Consider the following 17,656-nt stretch of genomic DNA (forward strand, 5'->3'; position numbering starts at 1 on the left):
TCACACATGATAAACACATGAAAGGCACCTGAGGTGGATGGGATCTATCCAGTTATATTAAAGGAGGCATCAAAGGAAGTAAGCAAACCCTTAGCCATAATTATGAGAGCTTCCTTGGACTCAGGGGAGGTACCCACAGACTGGAGATGTGCAAATGTGACCCTAATTCACAAAGGAGGACAAAGGCTGACACTAGTAATTATAGACCTGTTAGTTTAACTTCTGTTCCAGGAAAATTAATGGAGGCACTGGTTAAAGAAGCACTGCAGGATCATCTAGACAAGACTTCAGTTATAGCTCGGACACAGCATGGCTTTGTTAAGGGGAAGTCTTGTCTGACCAACTTGATCAATACTATGATGCAGTCACAAAAGAACTGGATGCAGGGAATAACTTTGGTATTATATACTTGGATCTTAGTAAGGCTTTTGATACTGTTGCACATGGAAGACTGCTGCACAAATTGGAGGCAAATTGCTGCTATGGATAAAGGGGTGGTTGAGGGAGAGAAGACAGAGAGTGGTAATCAATGGACACTACTCATCGTGGACTAATGTTATTAGTGGAGTCCCTCAGGGTTCAGTGTTGGGTCCATTATTGTTTTCTGTATTTAAAAATGATATTGATGATGGTATATCAAGCTTAATGTCTAAGTTTGCAGACGACACGAAGGTTGGCAGGGTTGCCAAGGACACTACTGACACTATGCTGCTGCAACAGGATCTGGAAAGGTTGAGGAGATGGAAAGGTTGAGGAGATGGGATGAGAGGTGGCAAATGAAGTTTAACATTGACAAATGTAAAGTACTACACATGGGAAACAGCAACCCCAGAGCAATGTATCAACTCTGTGGTACTACACTGACAGTGGTAGAGAATGAAAGGGACTTGGGGGTGGTTGTGCAGGCAGATATGAAGTTCTCTGAACAGTGGAGACGGGCTGCAAGAATAGCTCATGGTGTATTGTGAATGATATATAGGAATTTTTCTAGCAGGGATAAGGAGGTGATTATTCCCTTGTATAAGGCAATGGTCAGGCCACACCTTGAGTACTGTATACAGGTCTGGAGGCCTAATTTCAAGAAGGATGTAGAGATGCTGGAACGAGTACAGAGAAGGGCAACAAGATTAGTGAATGGAACAAAGGGGTGCTCTTACGAAGAAAGGCTTAAGTTTTGCAAATTACAGTGTCCAAGATTAGTGAATGGAACAAAGGGGTGCTCTTACGAAGAAAGGCTTAAGTTTTGCAAATTACAGTGTCTGGAGACTAGGCACCAGCGAGGTGATCTGATAGAGGTGTATAAAGCCTTGAATGGTTTGAGCATGCTCAATGCTGATGAGATTCTTCCTCTTGTTCAGAATAATCACCTGAGAGGGCATAAGTTCAAATTGAGGAAAGACAGATGTAGGATAGATGTGCGGAAATTTGCCTTTAGCCAGTGGGTCGTTGGTAGGTGGAACAGACTTCCATCCCTTGTCGTGGAAGTTGATAGCCTAAATAAGTTTAAGGCTCAGCTGGACAGGTATTTCGAACGAACAGAGGGGTGAAGTGGAAGTGGTTTTTTTTTTTTTTTTTTTTGGATGATGCTGCATAAGCTTGCTTTCTTGCATCAAATGCCTCTACTAATGCTAATGCTAAAGTGGTTTTCCCTAAACTAAAGGTCCTTTAACTGAGGAAAAACTATGCTCCTTGCTATGGGAAGTACGCAGCTCCCCACAGAAGCTGGTGACAGCTCTGAAGTTCACCTCTAACATACCCGAGCTGATCTCAAAACTTATGGATCTGCGTTCCAAACTAAAAGGAAAGAAGGACAGCGCAGATGTGAATAGATCAAAGCGCCTGTACTACTTGATTAACGGTCTCGAACGGCAATATCATCAATCAGGATGTTAACCGCCCCAAAACTTTCAAAACCCTTACCTTTATTCCTGCAGATAATGCTGACTCTTAGCCTGCTATCACTTAATGCAAGAGGATCTGCCTCTGCATTGCGCAATAAGCTGATCCTTCACTAGGTCCAACAACATCATGCCAACCTACTCTTCCTACAAGAAACAAATATTAAAACAGACACAAGGCCATCCTTGAAATGGACAGATTGGCCATATGTATTCCATCATTCTCCAACACAACAACATCATGGATCAGGAGTGAGTGTCGGCCTTCATCAAAAGTACACCTGCAAGCTCAATGTGATAGCAGAGATCGGTGGCTACGCAATTTATGCCCACCTGGATACACACCAGAAGGAAACCCTGCACCTTTTTAACATCTACATGCCACAGCAGGACAGACTTGCTATTCAAATAACCAACTTCATACAAAGCCACCTCTCTACTATAGATCAAGAACACATCATTCTTGCTGGCAAATTCAACTGCACTCTTGACCCAGAAATGGACAGAGCACAATGCACTGAGCACTGCACAGTGCATCGTGTGGTGCTCAGTGCATTAATCAACAACCTGCAGGCCTTGATAAACAACAATGAACTGGTCGACATATTTAGACACCAGCACCCAGAAGAAAAGTCCTACACCTGGAGATCAGCAAACACAGCATCTGAAAGACTACCTTACCAAGCCCAACTGGACAGATACTACATCCCAAAACACACCATCCCCCTGGTCAGAAGCAGCACACATTTGACATCTTATATCTCAGATAACTCCTTTATCAAATTACAGCTCTCCTTCTCACCCTATCACTACGAAAGTGGAGGTGCTTACTGGATGTTCAACAATAGCCTTCTTCAAGACAAGGAATACATCTCTAAGCTGCAAGACCTGATATCCAACCTTGGCCAATCCAAAGACAGATTGGAGCCCATGAACACATAGTGGCCTAGATTTAAAAGTAAACCGAAATCATTCTCGCAAACCTACAGCCATCAGAAAAGTCAACAAAAGCATAATAACCTCTATCAACTTGAGCAAAGGCTGAAAAATCTCCCATCTGATAGTCAGACCTACAGTCATACAAACTATGACTACAAGCCATACAAACCCACTTAGAACACTCTTCAAAAGGCACCCTACTCAGATTGAGATACACCCACATAAATCTATCTGATGCCTCGACCAAATACTTTTTCTCATTAGAAAGCAGACATCATAAATCAGCCACCATCAATGCCATTCAGCTGCAAAATGAAAACATCACTGAAGACCCTGAGGAAATCTTCTCTGAAGTAACAAGATTTTATAGAGAAATTTACAGTTCTCAAGAAACCTCTACGAAGGCAACAGAGGAAATCCTTTTAGCATTTAAAAAAATCTCCCATAAGGCCCAATGCAGTATGGAGAAACAAATCACCCTACAAGAACTAACAGCAGCATGCAAACCCTTTCCAAAAATAAATCACCAGGTCTGGACGGACTGACTTCTGAATTTTTCCAAACGTTTTGGGATCAACTCAGAGTGCTACTCTTTCGAATGCTTGAAGAAGCTCAGTCCCATGGACTACCAGCTTCGGTCACCACATCTGTCGCTCGACTGATTCCCAAGAAAGGGGATCGCACCAATTTACAAAACTGGTACCCGATTTCCTTAATGAATACGGACTGTAAAATCATTTCCAAAGCCATCGCCAATAGATTAAAAGCCACTCTCCCTGATATCATCGATCACCAACAAACACACTCTGTACCTGGAAGATCGATTCACGACAATCTACATCTGATCCGAGACCTCCTCTCCACTGCAAACAACCAAAGAGAATTCCTAGCACTAATTAGCCTTGACCAGAAAAAGGCATTCAACAGCGTTGAACACAGCTACCTATTTCAAACCTTGAAAGAATTTTGATATGGACCTTACATCATCGGAACAATCCATCTGCTATACAAGGAAGCCAAATTCTGCCTGAAACTCAACAACCAGCTCACCTGCCACTTTCCGTATTCCAGAGGAATACGGAAAGTGGAATACGGAATGGTTCTATGGCAATTGCGTATTCCGTATTCCTCTGGAATACGGAATACGCAATTGCCATAGAACCATTCCTTAATAAAATTGCCGCCAGTATACAATCCCGACGAACGCTGCTACCAGAACCCCACCTAAATATAACCTACTCTGCATATGCAGACGTCACAATTGCAATACGCCACGAGAGCGAATTTGAAGTCATTCAAAAGGCTCATGATCTCTATGCTCAAGCATCAGGCGCAAAACTCAACCACTGTAAGACCTGGTCTTGGCGCATTATAGCCTTAGTTGCTAATGCGGCAATAAAATCCAAATCAAATCAAATCAACTGTAAGACCATCGGCCTGTGGGCTGGCAACTGGAAAACTAGAACCAACTCCCCCATCCAATGCACATGGTCCAGCGAGGGACAGAAATACCTAGGTGTGTACCTCGGCAATACCCTCCTTTTCTCCCAGAAGAACTGGCCTGAATTGCTGAGTTGTTTCAACAAAATACTTGGGAAATGGAGAAGCGTGTGCGCCACATCTTCACTGAGAGGGAGAGTGCTTGTGGTCAATCATATGGCAGCAAGCGTTCTCTGGCACACCTTCAAAATTCTCATTCCACCTGTTGACTTCCTCCACCAAATCCAGGCATCTGTCCGAAGCTTCCTTTGGAACAAAACCAACTGGATGTCCTGCTCCAAACTTAGCCAGCCACTTACTCACGGGGTCAAGGGTTGGTTTCTCTTGACGACAAAATCACAGCATTCCAGATCATCTTTCTTCTTAAGATGCTGCAAACAAAATACCCACATTCCGACACTATGGATAAACTACTAGCAACAGCCACTAGAGGACTATCTCTTTCAACAATATTGAGAATGGATATGGCACCAGCACCACTCAAACTACTGCCGTTTTATAAAGATGCACTATACCACTGGAAAAAGCTAAACCTTCACCATAATCTTGAGAGAACATCCGTTCCCGGAATACTTTCAGAACCGCTCTTCTACAATAAAAGAATAATAGACCCTGCAAATGATAATATTCTCTTCTTCCCTACGTGGAACTGGGCAAGAATAAGAACCATAGGCGACCTCCTGACACCAAGCCTTGAATGGAAAGGTTCAGAAGATTTGCCCATTAAAACCATAAATGCAAAGCAGCAACACAGACATCTAAAATCAGTGATCACACAAGCTCTTCCAGACATCACTACAACTAAAGGGATTGGAAATGTCACTGGATCCTCGCCTACACCAACCTTCGTCATCACATCACCAGAAGACATGGTACCTCTGTCTCCTGCACCCTCCAAAAAAGTCTATCAGCTAATCATGTCTCGCCATACAACCACGATTTTCCTGTCATCCACCTGCCAAGCTGCTCCTACACTCTTCTCCACTTACCACAAGCCACCATCAAACTTTCAGTGGAACCTTCCATACAGGGCGAAATGTTCCAAATCGGATGCAGACATCCAGTGGAGACTGTGGCACAACATCCTTCCCACCCCAGTCAAGCTACAAATCTTCAGGTTACGCTCCTCAAATTACTGCCTCTTCTGCACCACTCCAGGTACCCTGGAACACATATACCTGGCATGCCCTGTGAACAAGGAACTCGTCAAATATGCTTTGGATGCAGTAAAGCTTGCCTGCAACCACGCCCACACTCCGGAGCACTACTGGTACCTTCACTCTGAGCAGACAGCACACACCACCTGCAACTTCCTATTCATTGCGGCCAAGGCCGTCATTTACAACTTCTACTTGAAGCACACAAGAAGCAGTGATGATGTGCCTCCTGTCGACACATCGGCGCAACATCTGAAGTGGAGCCTATGGAGGAAGTTGCAGAGCAGACTTCTACTCAAATTCCACAGCAAAAGACCAGAAACTGTGGATCATCTCTTGTGGATCTTCAACGTGTGACACTTAATATGAGAATGATCTAACACCAAGAAACTGTTTTCTTAATTCCTGAAATTGAAATGTTGAAACGTTTGTATTTCATTCTAAAAAGTTTTCTTTATATTTCCTTTTTTGCTTTGTACATAGAATGTAAATAGTTGTTGTTGAAAATGTATCTACTGTTCACATTTTAATAAAAAAAAATAAAAAATATCTATCTATCTACCTTCTTCCTGTTTCACCTTTTTTAAGCATCTTGGGCCAGAGTGGTAATCCAACCCAGGCTGGACTGTTAAGGATGTTTGCTCTTTGCCTGGTATGCCATGATTTGGCCCTACTCCATGTGCTATGTATAGAAACCAGAGGTCTACAGTGTTCTAGAGGCTTCTAGGTTAAGAGGTCAACCTGGCATGTTGTTTATAATATAAACAACATGCCAGAGCATTACATGAATACCACTAAATTGATTGGCCTTTATCATGAACAGTATCTCTGGATTTACATTGGGGGCTTGTCTAGTGGAGCAGAACTGTCTACACTATAGAATTAAAAAAAAAAAAAACATCTTATGTCCTTCCCACGATCTATTTTCAATCTTCCCTTATTCCTGATACCAATATGCTCTGGTTTATATAATAATCTCTCTTGTGTAGGACAGATGTTTTGCTAAAGTCCATATAATGTCGAAATTATTTTCTATATCCAACTCATTAGTGATTCTTTCATAATAGCTAAACAGACTAGTTAAACAAGATCTCCCTTTGCAAAAGTGCTCTTTCCTTCAGAATACAATTTCTATTGAGATGCCCCATGCTGCATTTTTAATCGTCACTTCCAGAATTTTCCTGCTGCTGAAGTTTGACTGACTGGTCTGTAGTTATTCACTTTGCTCTCCAAGCTGCCTTTATGGTTTGGCAGTACATTGGCACCTCTCCAATTCAAAGGAAAGTCTCTTGAGTCTAGTGATGTACTCATAATTAATCTTGATAGTTCAATGCATTCTCTTTCCACCTCCCTCCTTCAGAATTATTGAGTTATCACCAACTCCAGAAGATGTACAAGCCTTTCAGAGATAGTCATGAATGAGGCCTTTTAGTTTGAAAGTTTTTCTAATAGGCAATCTTCTGTAATTTCAATATTACAGAAGATTATGGTAATTTCAATATTACAGAAGATCGCATTATGGTGTTGATAAAATCCAGTTAATAGTACCCTTTCTGTGGTACTATTAAGGTAAACTTATATCTTGTATTTGTTTACTTATATGTCTTATATCTTATAGGCTTCAGTACTTTTCACTGTCCTGTAACTCCACACCTTCCATAACTACCTCTTTAAAGGTTACAGTATTCATCCTTGATGTGACACCACCGTAGTTAATAGAGGCTATAGTAACCTGAAGTTCCTTAGATTGTCACAGTCATCCAGTTCTGATATTAATACCCATGCCTAAAGGCATGGGTATTAATTTAAGAACTGGGTGACTGTGACAATTTCAGATAGCAAATTAAAACTGTGTAATTGCATCCTACTAAGGGTTCTCCTACTGTCAATCTTATGGTACTATCTGGATTATGGATGATAATCAGATCTAAAATATTCTTGCCCACAGTCTTTTCCCTAATGTCCTGATGTAAATAACAATTGTCAATGATTTAAAAATTGCCTCCCAATAGTACGTTTCCTCTCCCAGTTGTTCTACGCAATAGGGGGAAAACTAAATCATCTATAACAAGGCATTCACACTTGCTTGGCCATTCTATTTGCATACAGAGGCTCTCGCCGTGCTCTTCACAATCTTTTGGTGCTCACATGTCATCTCTGGATATGCCAGCACTGAATTTGGCAGGTATAAATTCCAAACTGAGAATACTTTAGTTGCCTTCGGGCTGCTTTTTACAAGTAGCATGACCCTCACCTTTCTATTTTGACTATCTTTCCTAAATGCATTATAAATGCTATAGTAGAACTCACATCCCCCTTATTTTTGGTTGGCACTGAGAAACTGATAGTTTCATTATATCAGCATTAGTTATCCTAACTAGGAGTTCAAACTCACTCATTTATTCCATTAACAGCACTCCTTTACACACAATGCACATCCCCTCCCCCAACCAGCAGTATCACTGAACTCTTAAGGCCTCCCAAACTAAGTGTACTTGTGTTTACTACCTTAATGTGTTCTTTGAAGTTCTGAAAGCTTGTTGCTCTAATATTAGTTACCCCTTCATTAAAAACATCACTGCCCTCAGCATGATTATCAAATATCAGAAGGCTCTCTGATTTTTGAAGGATAATACAAGACCTCTTGGGAAGTGTATAAGCACTATTTTGACCTCTATCATCAGGTAAATATTTATCTATATTACCCCTGCCTCCCCCTAACTAGCAGTCTCTCTGTACCCTTAAAAGCCTCCTCAATATTACTGAAGAGGCCTTTAAGGGCAAAGGAAAACATTTTTTCAGTATGGTCTTACATTAACATGAAGGCATCATGTGTAATTAATGTTAACAATATTCATATGTTCTCTTTACCTTCCCCTCACTCTTGAAAGCTGTTGGTACACATCAGTTTTAGCATAGCAGACATACTCTGATGGTAGTCTACCTATCCTTATTACAAAGAAGGATTTCCCTGACAACAGAATCACCAAATAAAACTGTTCCCTTTGAATCAGAGCAGTCTACACTTGATCATTTTCCCCTGAGTCCTGAATCAGGAATGTATCACATGGTGGGTTACTAGACACTTCTGTCCCTAATGAGTTTCCAGTTTTATTCATCTATGGGGCATAAAACTATTTCTTCAATGATCAATTTAATCATTAGTTGAACTATAATTATCTATAAGAGCAACCTTGAAATACATGCTAAAAACTTTACAAGTAATGAACTTAAGGCTCACACCCAGACTGCCTATGGCTATTTATGTCTAAGTCATGATATTCTCGGCGCCTCCGTAGCCAGGTGGGAAGGAGCAGCAGTGCGTAGCACATGCTTCTTGATTAGACCGGGGTTCGAGCCCGTCACCACCAAATACGGAGGATGCGGAAAGGTCAGGGAATGACCACCGCATATCCCGGAGCAATATGGCCTTAAGTTGCTAATGCTCCTAAAAACTAAATAACAAACAAACAACAACATGATATTCTCAGACAAAGAATTCAAAGTGGATACTGTAACAACCATTATAAGTCATTATAAATATTATTAAGAACCATTAAAAACCTACAAAATATTACACTAATCAAATTATCAAAATATTACAGAAATTAATCAGATAACAAAAATTTTTCTAGTACTATTTTTCTACTAAATAACTTACAAAAAAGATTAAATTTGTGAGATATTATGGAAATAACTTTACAAGATTAAGAAACAATTTTAAAAAAAAAATTAGAAATTAAATTTTAAAAAAATAATTAGAAATTAAATTTGAAAGATTACAGCAATTAAGCAAAAACAAAAATTAATATATTACCCTAAAACCTTACCCAAGCTTAATGATAAACAAAACCAAGGGCAAATGACAGCAGCTGTCATCATCTTTGGTTAACGGTAATGATGAATATATCAAATAAATTAACTTTAATTCGAATTACTTTCTATTTGTGACTATGGGGATAAGCAAAATGTAACACTCTTTTTATGAGAGTTTTGATTGCATTATGGTGTTGATAAAATCCAGTTAATGAAAATGCACTATGGCAGCTGCTTATAGAAAGAGTGTCACATGAAATTAAAAGAGAAATATTACTGTCAACTTAACTGGAATTTTATACTGTTTCCTTTAAAGTGCTGCTTTAAGCCAGATATGGATGATAATGTGGCAGCAGGAAATTTACTTTATTTGGTTTTTTAAAAGCATCTTTGGAAGATCTGATGGAATGGAAATATATAAATTAAATTTATGTTTAGTGACAATGCCAAAAATTCCACCATGCATCCTTTCCTTACTTTAAAAACAGTTGTTTTTGCCATTAAAGCCAAAAAGAATTTAGAATTATCCTTTCAGGCTTATCCTGAGATAGGTAAACTAAACTCTCTCTCTCTGGCGATTTTATAATTTTTTTCTAGTTTATATGTCACACATAAAGGAGCCAGGTATCTAGCCTCAATATTGTGATGGTGTCACTTTCTTCCATATGACACAATCCATATGCAATGCAGAAGTTAGTTAACAAAATTATAGTTAAGTATGTCACTAACATTTTTACTTACCAGGCACAGTAATATTTACAATACATACTGCAACATTTCCATCAAAATCATATGCAAAATATGTTATAATGGTATCTTCCACTACAACTGTTGGTGGTTTGAATCCAACTGGCTGCACTTCAAAGCGAGCAATTCGGCCAGAATTATCAACAGCTACAGGAATTGAATAATTTACAGGATGCAAACCAGATAGGGATCTGGCAACCTCAATAGGCTGGGTTGGACAATTGATAAACTGAGGTGGTTCTTTATCTGTAAATAAAAAAAAAAGTACTCTTCTTAAAAGCAGATTTAAATTGTAATTTCAGTTACTACATGCCAAAACAGACAAAGGACTTATATATATGTGTTATTTTTATGTATTTTTAATTATTGTAGTTTTAAAGATAATTTCTTTTTTTTAGTCATAATTTATGATTAATTTATATGATAATGTTGGTTTTAAATCAGATTGTATGTATGTAATACATAAATATACATACACATATTATAAATAGATATAATAAATGATAAAATAAAATAAAATTAAAATTACATTTATTTATATACATAAATAAAGAATATTTTGAAGGCTAAATGTTCAAGACATAATACGTTATTGGTTGAAATTAACTGTATAATATTGGTGTAAATACACCATAGTTTACCAATAAGTTTAACTATATATGTGGTGTAGCGGCATTGTTTAGATTTTATCTCATATTATGGCTACCTTCACAATCAGATACCAGATACTGCACTACTTCAAATAAATAATGCTTCTCTAGTAGAGGGGACTACTGTTATTTATTCTCAGTGGATACCAAAACCCAGATGCATTTCAGAGCTTGTTGGCTCACTCATCAGTGGGCAGGCAGTTACTCTGGAAATGTAAACATGCCATCACGGTTGCAAAGTTAATTCCACAATATGAAAAATGCCAAATGGTGAAGATAATGATAATATTTTGAAGACTAAATACTCAAAGTATAATATGTTATGGGTTGAAATTAACTATATAATACTGGTGTAAATACACCACAGTTTACCCAAAAGTTTAACTACATACGTAGTGTAACGTTGCACTACTTAAATAAATAACGCTTCTCTAATACAGGAGACTCTGTTATTTATTCTCAGTGGGCACCACCACCACCCAGCATGTTTTGGAGTTTGTTGGCTCACTCATCAGTGGGCGGGCAGGTACCCTAGTAAAGCAAACATGCCATCACGGTTGCGAAGTTAATTCCTCCCATAAGTTTAACTACATATGTTGTTTACTACACAATATGAGATAAAATCTAAATGGCATCATTTAAATTTTATCTCATATTGTGGTATCTTCACAATGAGATACCAGATATTGCACTACTTAAAATAAATAATGGGTAAACTATGGTGTATTTACACCAATATTATATAGTTAATTTCAACCCATAATGTATTATGCCTTGAGCATTTAGTCTTCAAAATATTATCATTATCTTCACCATTTGGCATCTCTCATATTACGGAATTAACTTTGCAACCATGATGGCATGTTTGCATACCAGGGTACCTGCCCGCCCACTGATGAGTGAGCCAACAAGCTCTGAAACGTGGCTGGGTGGTGGTGCCCACTGAGAATAAATAACAGTAGTCTCCTCTACTAGAGAAGCGTTATTTATTTGAAGTAGTGTAATACCTGGTATCTTGTTGTGAAGGTAGCCACAATATTAGATAAAAATCTAAATGACGCCACTATACTACATATGTAGTTAAACATATGGGTAAACTATGGTGTATTTACACCGATATTATATAATAAAAAAAGTATATGTGTGTGTGTGTGGTCAGTGAAACTTGTCAAAACTATGACATTTTTCAAGATATAATAGCTGAGACTGTTATATCTTGAAATAACAGTCTTGAAATAGTGGGTCTAAAAGAACAGTGAAATTCGACCTGCTTGTGAGTCAAATGAGCAGAATTTCAGTGAAGCAGATCATTCTGTGACAACCTAATTCTCTGCTTGCACCCACGAAGAAGGTGCCAGCATTGGACTGAACCTATTGGTCTCTTGCATTTTCACAATAGTGAGACTATTAGTAATCCTGGATAAACCCCAAACCATATGCATGGTCTGAAACACTGCATCTGGTATACTGGTAGATTACTCAGGTGTGACCCAATGTAAGCAGGGTTTGAGGTATAGCATCCACATCACACAGAACAATGCCACCCACTGTTCACCAAGCAATACGAAGTAGTAGACGATTCATCACCCAGTGCAATACCACTACCTTCCTTACTGGAGGTTTGAAGTAGAGATCCATGTTTAGCAACCCCCAACCACTTCTATTATGTAGTATGACTGATCTCTTTTGGGATTACAAAGAGCATCATGGCAAGATCCAATATTACTTACATTTTGAGACTACAACTCTAAAACAGTTTTTGCAAGCCTGATGTGATAATCCACTAGCTGAATTTATTGGTAACTCTCTAGAAGGCATCCAAATCAGCTAGTGTATGATCTCACTCTCCACTCTGCCAGCTACTAAAAGCAGTTCAAGTATATATGCAGGAGGCATTGCCACTTTGTGCTCACAAGCTGGGTATATTCTTGATTTGTGTATATAAAATTTCAATAATTCATACATGCTCCTCCTTTTGATGAGCCTCAATTTAAATCCTTTGAGGGCATCCACCCTGTTCTTCAAGCTGTCATAAAGGTCTGTAACAATGCTGAGTTGGGTCCTAATATCCTCACACTCCTTACATCAAGCACACACACAAAGAAATCTCCCTTGACAATATCATGTCCAATTCTTAATAATTCTGTAAACATAAAACAAGCCATACATCTCATAAGGCTGTGATTCAGAGGACAACTCCCACCCTCAGTTCTCCCCCAGAGCCACGGCACTCTCACTAGCTTGAGCCCTTTGATTTTCTGCTCCAGTCTGAGGCATGCTTTTCATTCAAATACAATATAATTCAAAATATTCCACTAAACAAATATATCTAATGCAGTAATAACACTATGCACCAGTTATGCTATGAAGTTTACATTATTAATTATATATAATTAAAATTTGAATGTTCTTATCAATACACTAGTTATGCAGCAATAATACTACCACACTAATTGTGAGAAATATCCAATTATTTCAGGCACTACCACCAACAGACCAAGTTGAACCAGTTGAAATAGCCAGCCTCCACCAAACATTATAATCAAAGTGATATACTCTAATACAGGGGGTTCTCAACCGGGGGGGGGGGATTCCCTCCCAGGGAAATAGGGTTTGGGGGGATTGGGACAACAGATTGACAGACTCAAAACTATTGGAATATTGATCTTTCTACAAACTACAATTCTACAGTTGTACATAATCTACAGAACATAACACTTTATTGGATGTCACATATTAAATTAAAAATAAAGACTATGTATATAAAGTGCTTAGCATCATAATACACAGCCATTTCTGAATAAACAGAAAATTTTTAAGGTGGCATCGTTTTAGGTTATATCTCATATTGTGAATGCCTTCTCAACGAGTTGCCATGATATTGCACTACTTCGAATAAGTAACGCTTCACCTAAGGAGAAGACTAGTGTTACTTATTCTCAGATAGGTACCACCACCCAGACAGCACTGTTTCAGGGCTATTTGGCCCTTCGTCAGTGAGTGGGTAGGTACCCAAGTGATGCAATGATGGCAAAAACAGTTATGAAGTATAACTCCACAATATGAGAGATGCCTGATGGTGTATGATGTATTTAGACTAAGGCGCATTTAGGGCTAGAGCCTCAAGCTGCGAACAAATTTAGACTATGTATATAAAGTGCTTAGCATCATAATACACAGCCATTTCTGAATAAACAGAAAATTTTTAAGGTGGCATCGTTTTAGGTTATATCTCATATTGTGAATGCCTTCACAACGAGTTGCCATGATATTGCACTACTTCGAATAAGTAACGCTTCACCTAAGGAGAAGACTAGTGTTACTTATTCTCAGATAGGTACCACCACCCAGACAGCACTGTTTCAGGGCTATTTATGTATGTATGTGAATATCTACTCGAATATCCACTTGTCCCTATTAGACTTAGAAAAGCAAAAAAGGTAGAGGGAAAGTTATTGTAGGAGTGGAAGAGGAAAAGAAACAGTGTAGAAGAATGAAAGGGACAGTAACTCCGTCAACTCACACCACTCAAAAACTCATAAACTCCTCGAATAGGCAACGCTTCCCCAGTGGAGAAGGCTGTTGTTACCTATTCTTGGAAACTCCGGACATCATCAAGCTCCCCCTAGCAGCACTGTTTCAGGGCTATTTGGCCCTTCGTCAGTGAGTGGGTAGGTACCCAAGTGATGCAATGATGGCAAAAACAGTTATGAAGTATAACTCCACAATATGAGAGATGCCTGATGGTGTATGATGTATTTAGACTAAGGCGCATTTAGGGCTAGAGCCTCAAGCTGCGAACAAATTTAGACTATGTATATAAAGTGCTTAGCATCATAATACACAGCCATTTCTGAATAAACAGAAAATTTTTAAGGTGGCATCGTTTTAGGTTATATCTCATATTGTGAATGCCTTCACAACGAGTTGCCATGATATTGCACTACTTCGAATAAGTAACGCTTCACCTAAGGAGAAGACTAGTGTTACTTATTCTCAGATAGGTACCACCACCCAGACAGCACTGTTTCAGGGCTATTTGGCCCTTCGTCAGTGAGTGGGTAGGTACCCAAGTGATGCAATGATGGCAAAAACAGTTATGAAGTATAACTCCACAATATGAGAGATGCCTGATGGTGTATGATGTATTTAGACTAAGGCGCATTTAGGGCTAGAGCCTCAAGCTGCGAACAAATTTAGACTATGTATATAAAGTGCTTAGCATCATAATACACAGCCATTTCTGAATAAACAGAAAATTTTTAAGGTGGCATCGTTTTAGTCTAAATACATCATACACCATCAGGCATCTCTCATATTGTGGAGTTATACTTCATAACTGTTTTTGCCATCCTTGCATCACTTGGGTACCTACCCACTCACTGACGAAGGGCCAAATAGCCCTGAAACAGTGCTGTCTGGGTGGTGGTACCTATCTGAGAATAAGTAACACTAGTCTTCTCCTTAGGTGAAGCGTTACTTATTCGAAGTAGTGCAATATCATGGCAACTCGTTGTGAAGGCATTCACAATATGAGATATAACCTAAAACGATGCCACCTTAAAAATTTTCTGTTTATTCAGAAATGGCTGTGTATTATGATGCTAAGCACTTTATATACATAGTCTAAATTTGTTCGCAGCTTGAGGCTCTAGCCCTAAATGCGCCTTAGTCTAAATGGGATGCGCCTTAGTCTAAATGGGATGACCTGCGAGACTTCTTTTCTTCTTTTCCTTGGTCTGATTACTGTTTCAAAACTTCTGATGTCAACGTTTGCTCAGATCGTGTCAGTGAAATTATTCTTGCAGGAATGGAATCCTTTATCCCACACTCCACTTTAAAATCTCGTCCTTTATCTAAACCTTGGTTTTCCAATAAATGTGCTAAGGCTGTCCAAGAGAAGAACGTTGCATATCATAATTGGCTTGTTTCTAATTCTTCAGTTTCATTTTCTGCCTACACCAAAGCTCGCAACAATTGTAAAGCAGTTATTAATCAGTCCAAACTAGAGTTTGAACAGGCTAAGAGTAGAAAACTTGCTTCTTGCCCTAATGGTAGCCGAGCATTCTGGTCTCTTGCCAAAGCTATTGGCCGCAACTTTTGCCCATCTCTGCTCCCACCTCTGTCCAAACCAGATGGTTCTGTTGTCACTTCAGCCAAGGATAAAGCTGACCTGCTAGCATCCCATTTTTCTTCGAGCTCATGTATTAATGATCTTGGTAAAACACCTCCCACCATTCCTAACACGCTCCATTCAATGCCTCCTGTGGTCTTCCGTCAAAAGGATATCAGAAGGATTTTGATGAATCTTGATGCTAAGAAAGCTCCAGGTCCTGATGGTATTTCTCCACTTGTTCTCAAAACCTGTGCTCCTGAACTTACTCCTATTCTTTGCCGCCTTTTTTCACTTTCTTATTCCTAAGGTGTTTTTCCTTCTGCTTGGAAATTTGCTCATATCCAGCCAGTTCCTAAAAAGGGTGACAAATCCCTCCCATCCAATTATCGTCCCATTGCAATTACTTCTACTCTTTCTAAAGTCATGGAGAAATCAATTAACCGCCAACTCTTAAACTACCTAGAAACCTTCCGTCTGATCAACGATCGCCAGTATGGATTCCGTCAATGTCGATCCACTGGTGATATTCTGGCTTATGTTACCCATTTATGGACTAATTCAATGGAAAGGTTCGGTGAAACACAAGTAGTTGCTCTTGACATCTCAAAGGCTTTTGATCGTGTTTGGCATAAAGGTCTTCTAAACAAGCTTCCATCTTATGGTTTGCCAACTGTTTTTAGTAATTGGTTATCCAGTTTTCTCTCTGATCGCTCACTGAGGGTGATGGTAGATGGCTCTCTGTCTTCTAACTTCTCCACTAATGCTGGTGTCCCCCAAGGTTCAGTTCTTTCCCCCACTCTTTTCCTCTTGTATATCAATGACCTTCTTCCATTGACTGGAAATCCTATCCATAGTTTTGCCGATGATAGCACATTGCATTCAACTTTCCATTTTGAAAAACCTTGTCCAGCTCAATCAGCTTCAAGTTCTCGAAAATCTGCTGCCAATTCCTTAAATGCCGATCTTCAGGTAATTCTCCAGTGGGGCAAAGACAACTTAGTTGATTTCAACCCTTCTAAAACTCAATCTTGTCTTTCTCGCAAAAAGGATTCCTCTGCTCCTATGCTTATCTTTAGTGACACTCCGATTTCTAGGCAAAATGATATATCTCTTTTGGGGATTACCCTGACTTCTAATCTCTCTTGGCACAAGCACATTACAAATATTGCTTCCTCTGCATCTAAAAAACTTGGTTTTCTCTTTCCCTCTCGGCGTTACTTTTCTCCCAAACAGCTGCTCACTCTGTATAAATCGCAAATTCGCCCTGCCCTGGAATATTGTTCCCACATCTGGGGTGGTGCCCCCAAAACCTCTCTAAGGCTTCTTGATTCCATTCAGAAGAGGGCTGTTAGGTTAATTAATGATTCATCTCTAACAGAGTCTCTCCACTCGCTTTCTCATAGACGCACTGTTTCGGCTGCATGCCTCTTCTACAGATACTTCCATGGGCACTGTTCTTCTGAATTGGCTTCTATAATTCCCGCTCTCTCTTTCAAAACAGTCCGAACACGTGCCGCCACCAGCCAACATCCATTTACTGTCCAACTTCAAACCCACAGAACCAACTTTTCATCTTCCTCATTTATTCATTCCACTGCCGTTTTCTGGAACAACCTTCCTTCATACGTATTTCCTGAAAATTACAATCTACAGAAGTTCAAGTCCAATATCAACAAATATCTTCTTTCGTCTTCTCAACCTCCAACCCAAGCACGGTACTAAGTACTATAGGTGATAATACCTCTCGTGTTTGGGGTTCTCATAAAAAAAAAAAAAAAAAAAAAAATACATCATCAGGCATATCTCATATTGTGGAGTTATACTTCATAACTG

At 39.2% G+C, this 17,656-nt stretch overlaps 1 protein-coding gene across 1 annotated transcript in view; it reads right to left on the reverse strand.

Annotated features, from left to right (window-relative positions):
• LOC150081645 (uncharacterized) overlaps positions 1 to 17,656 on the reverse strand; it is a 981,095-nt gene that overhangs the window by 439,309 nt on the left and 524,130 nt on the right. The window contains exon 28 of the mRNA XM_090380575.1: positions 10,052 to 10,303. Coding sequence (XP_090236701.1) covers positions 10,052 to 10,303 — 252 coding nt within the window. The remainder of the gene's footprint in view (positions 1 to 10,051; positions 10,304 to 17,656) is intronic.

This window comes from Mastigoproctus giganteus, chromosome 8 (genome assembly GCF_048544385.1).
Source record: "Mastigoproctus giganteus isolate SK-2022 chromosome 8, ASM4854438v1, whole genome shotgun sequence".
Classification (NCBI taxonomy): domain Eukaryota; kingdom Metazoa; phylum Arthropoda; class Arachnida; order Uropygi; family Thelyphonidae; genus Mastigoproctus; species Mastigoproctus giganteus.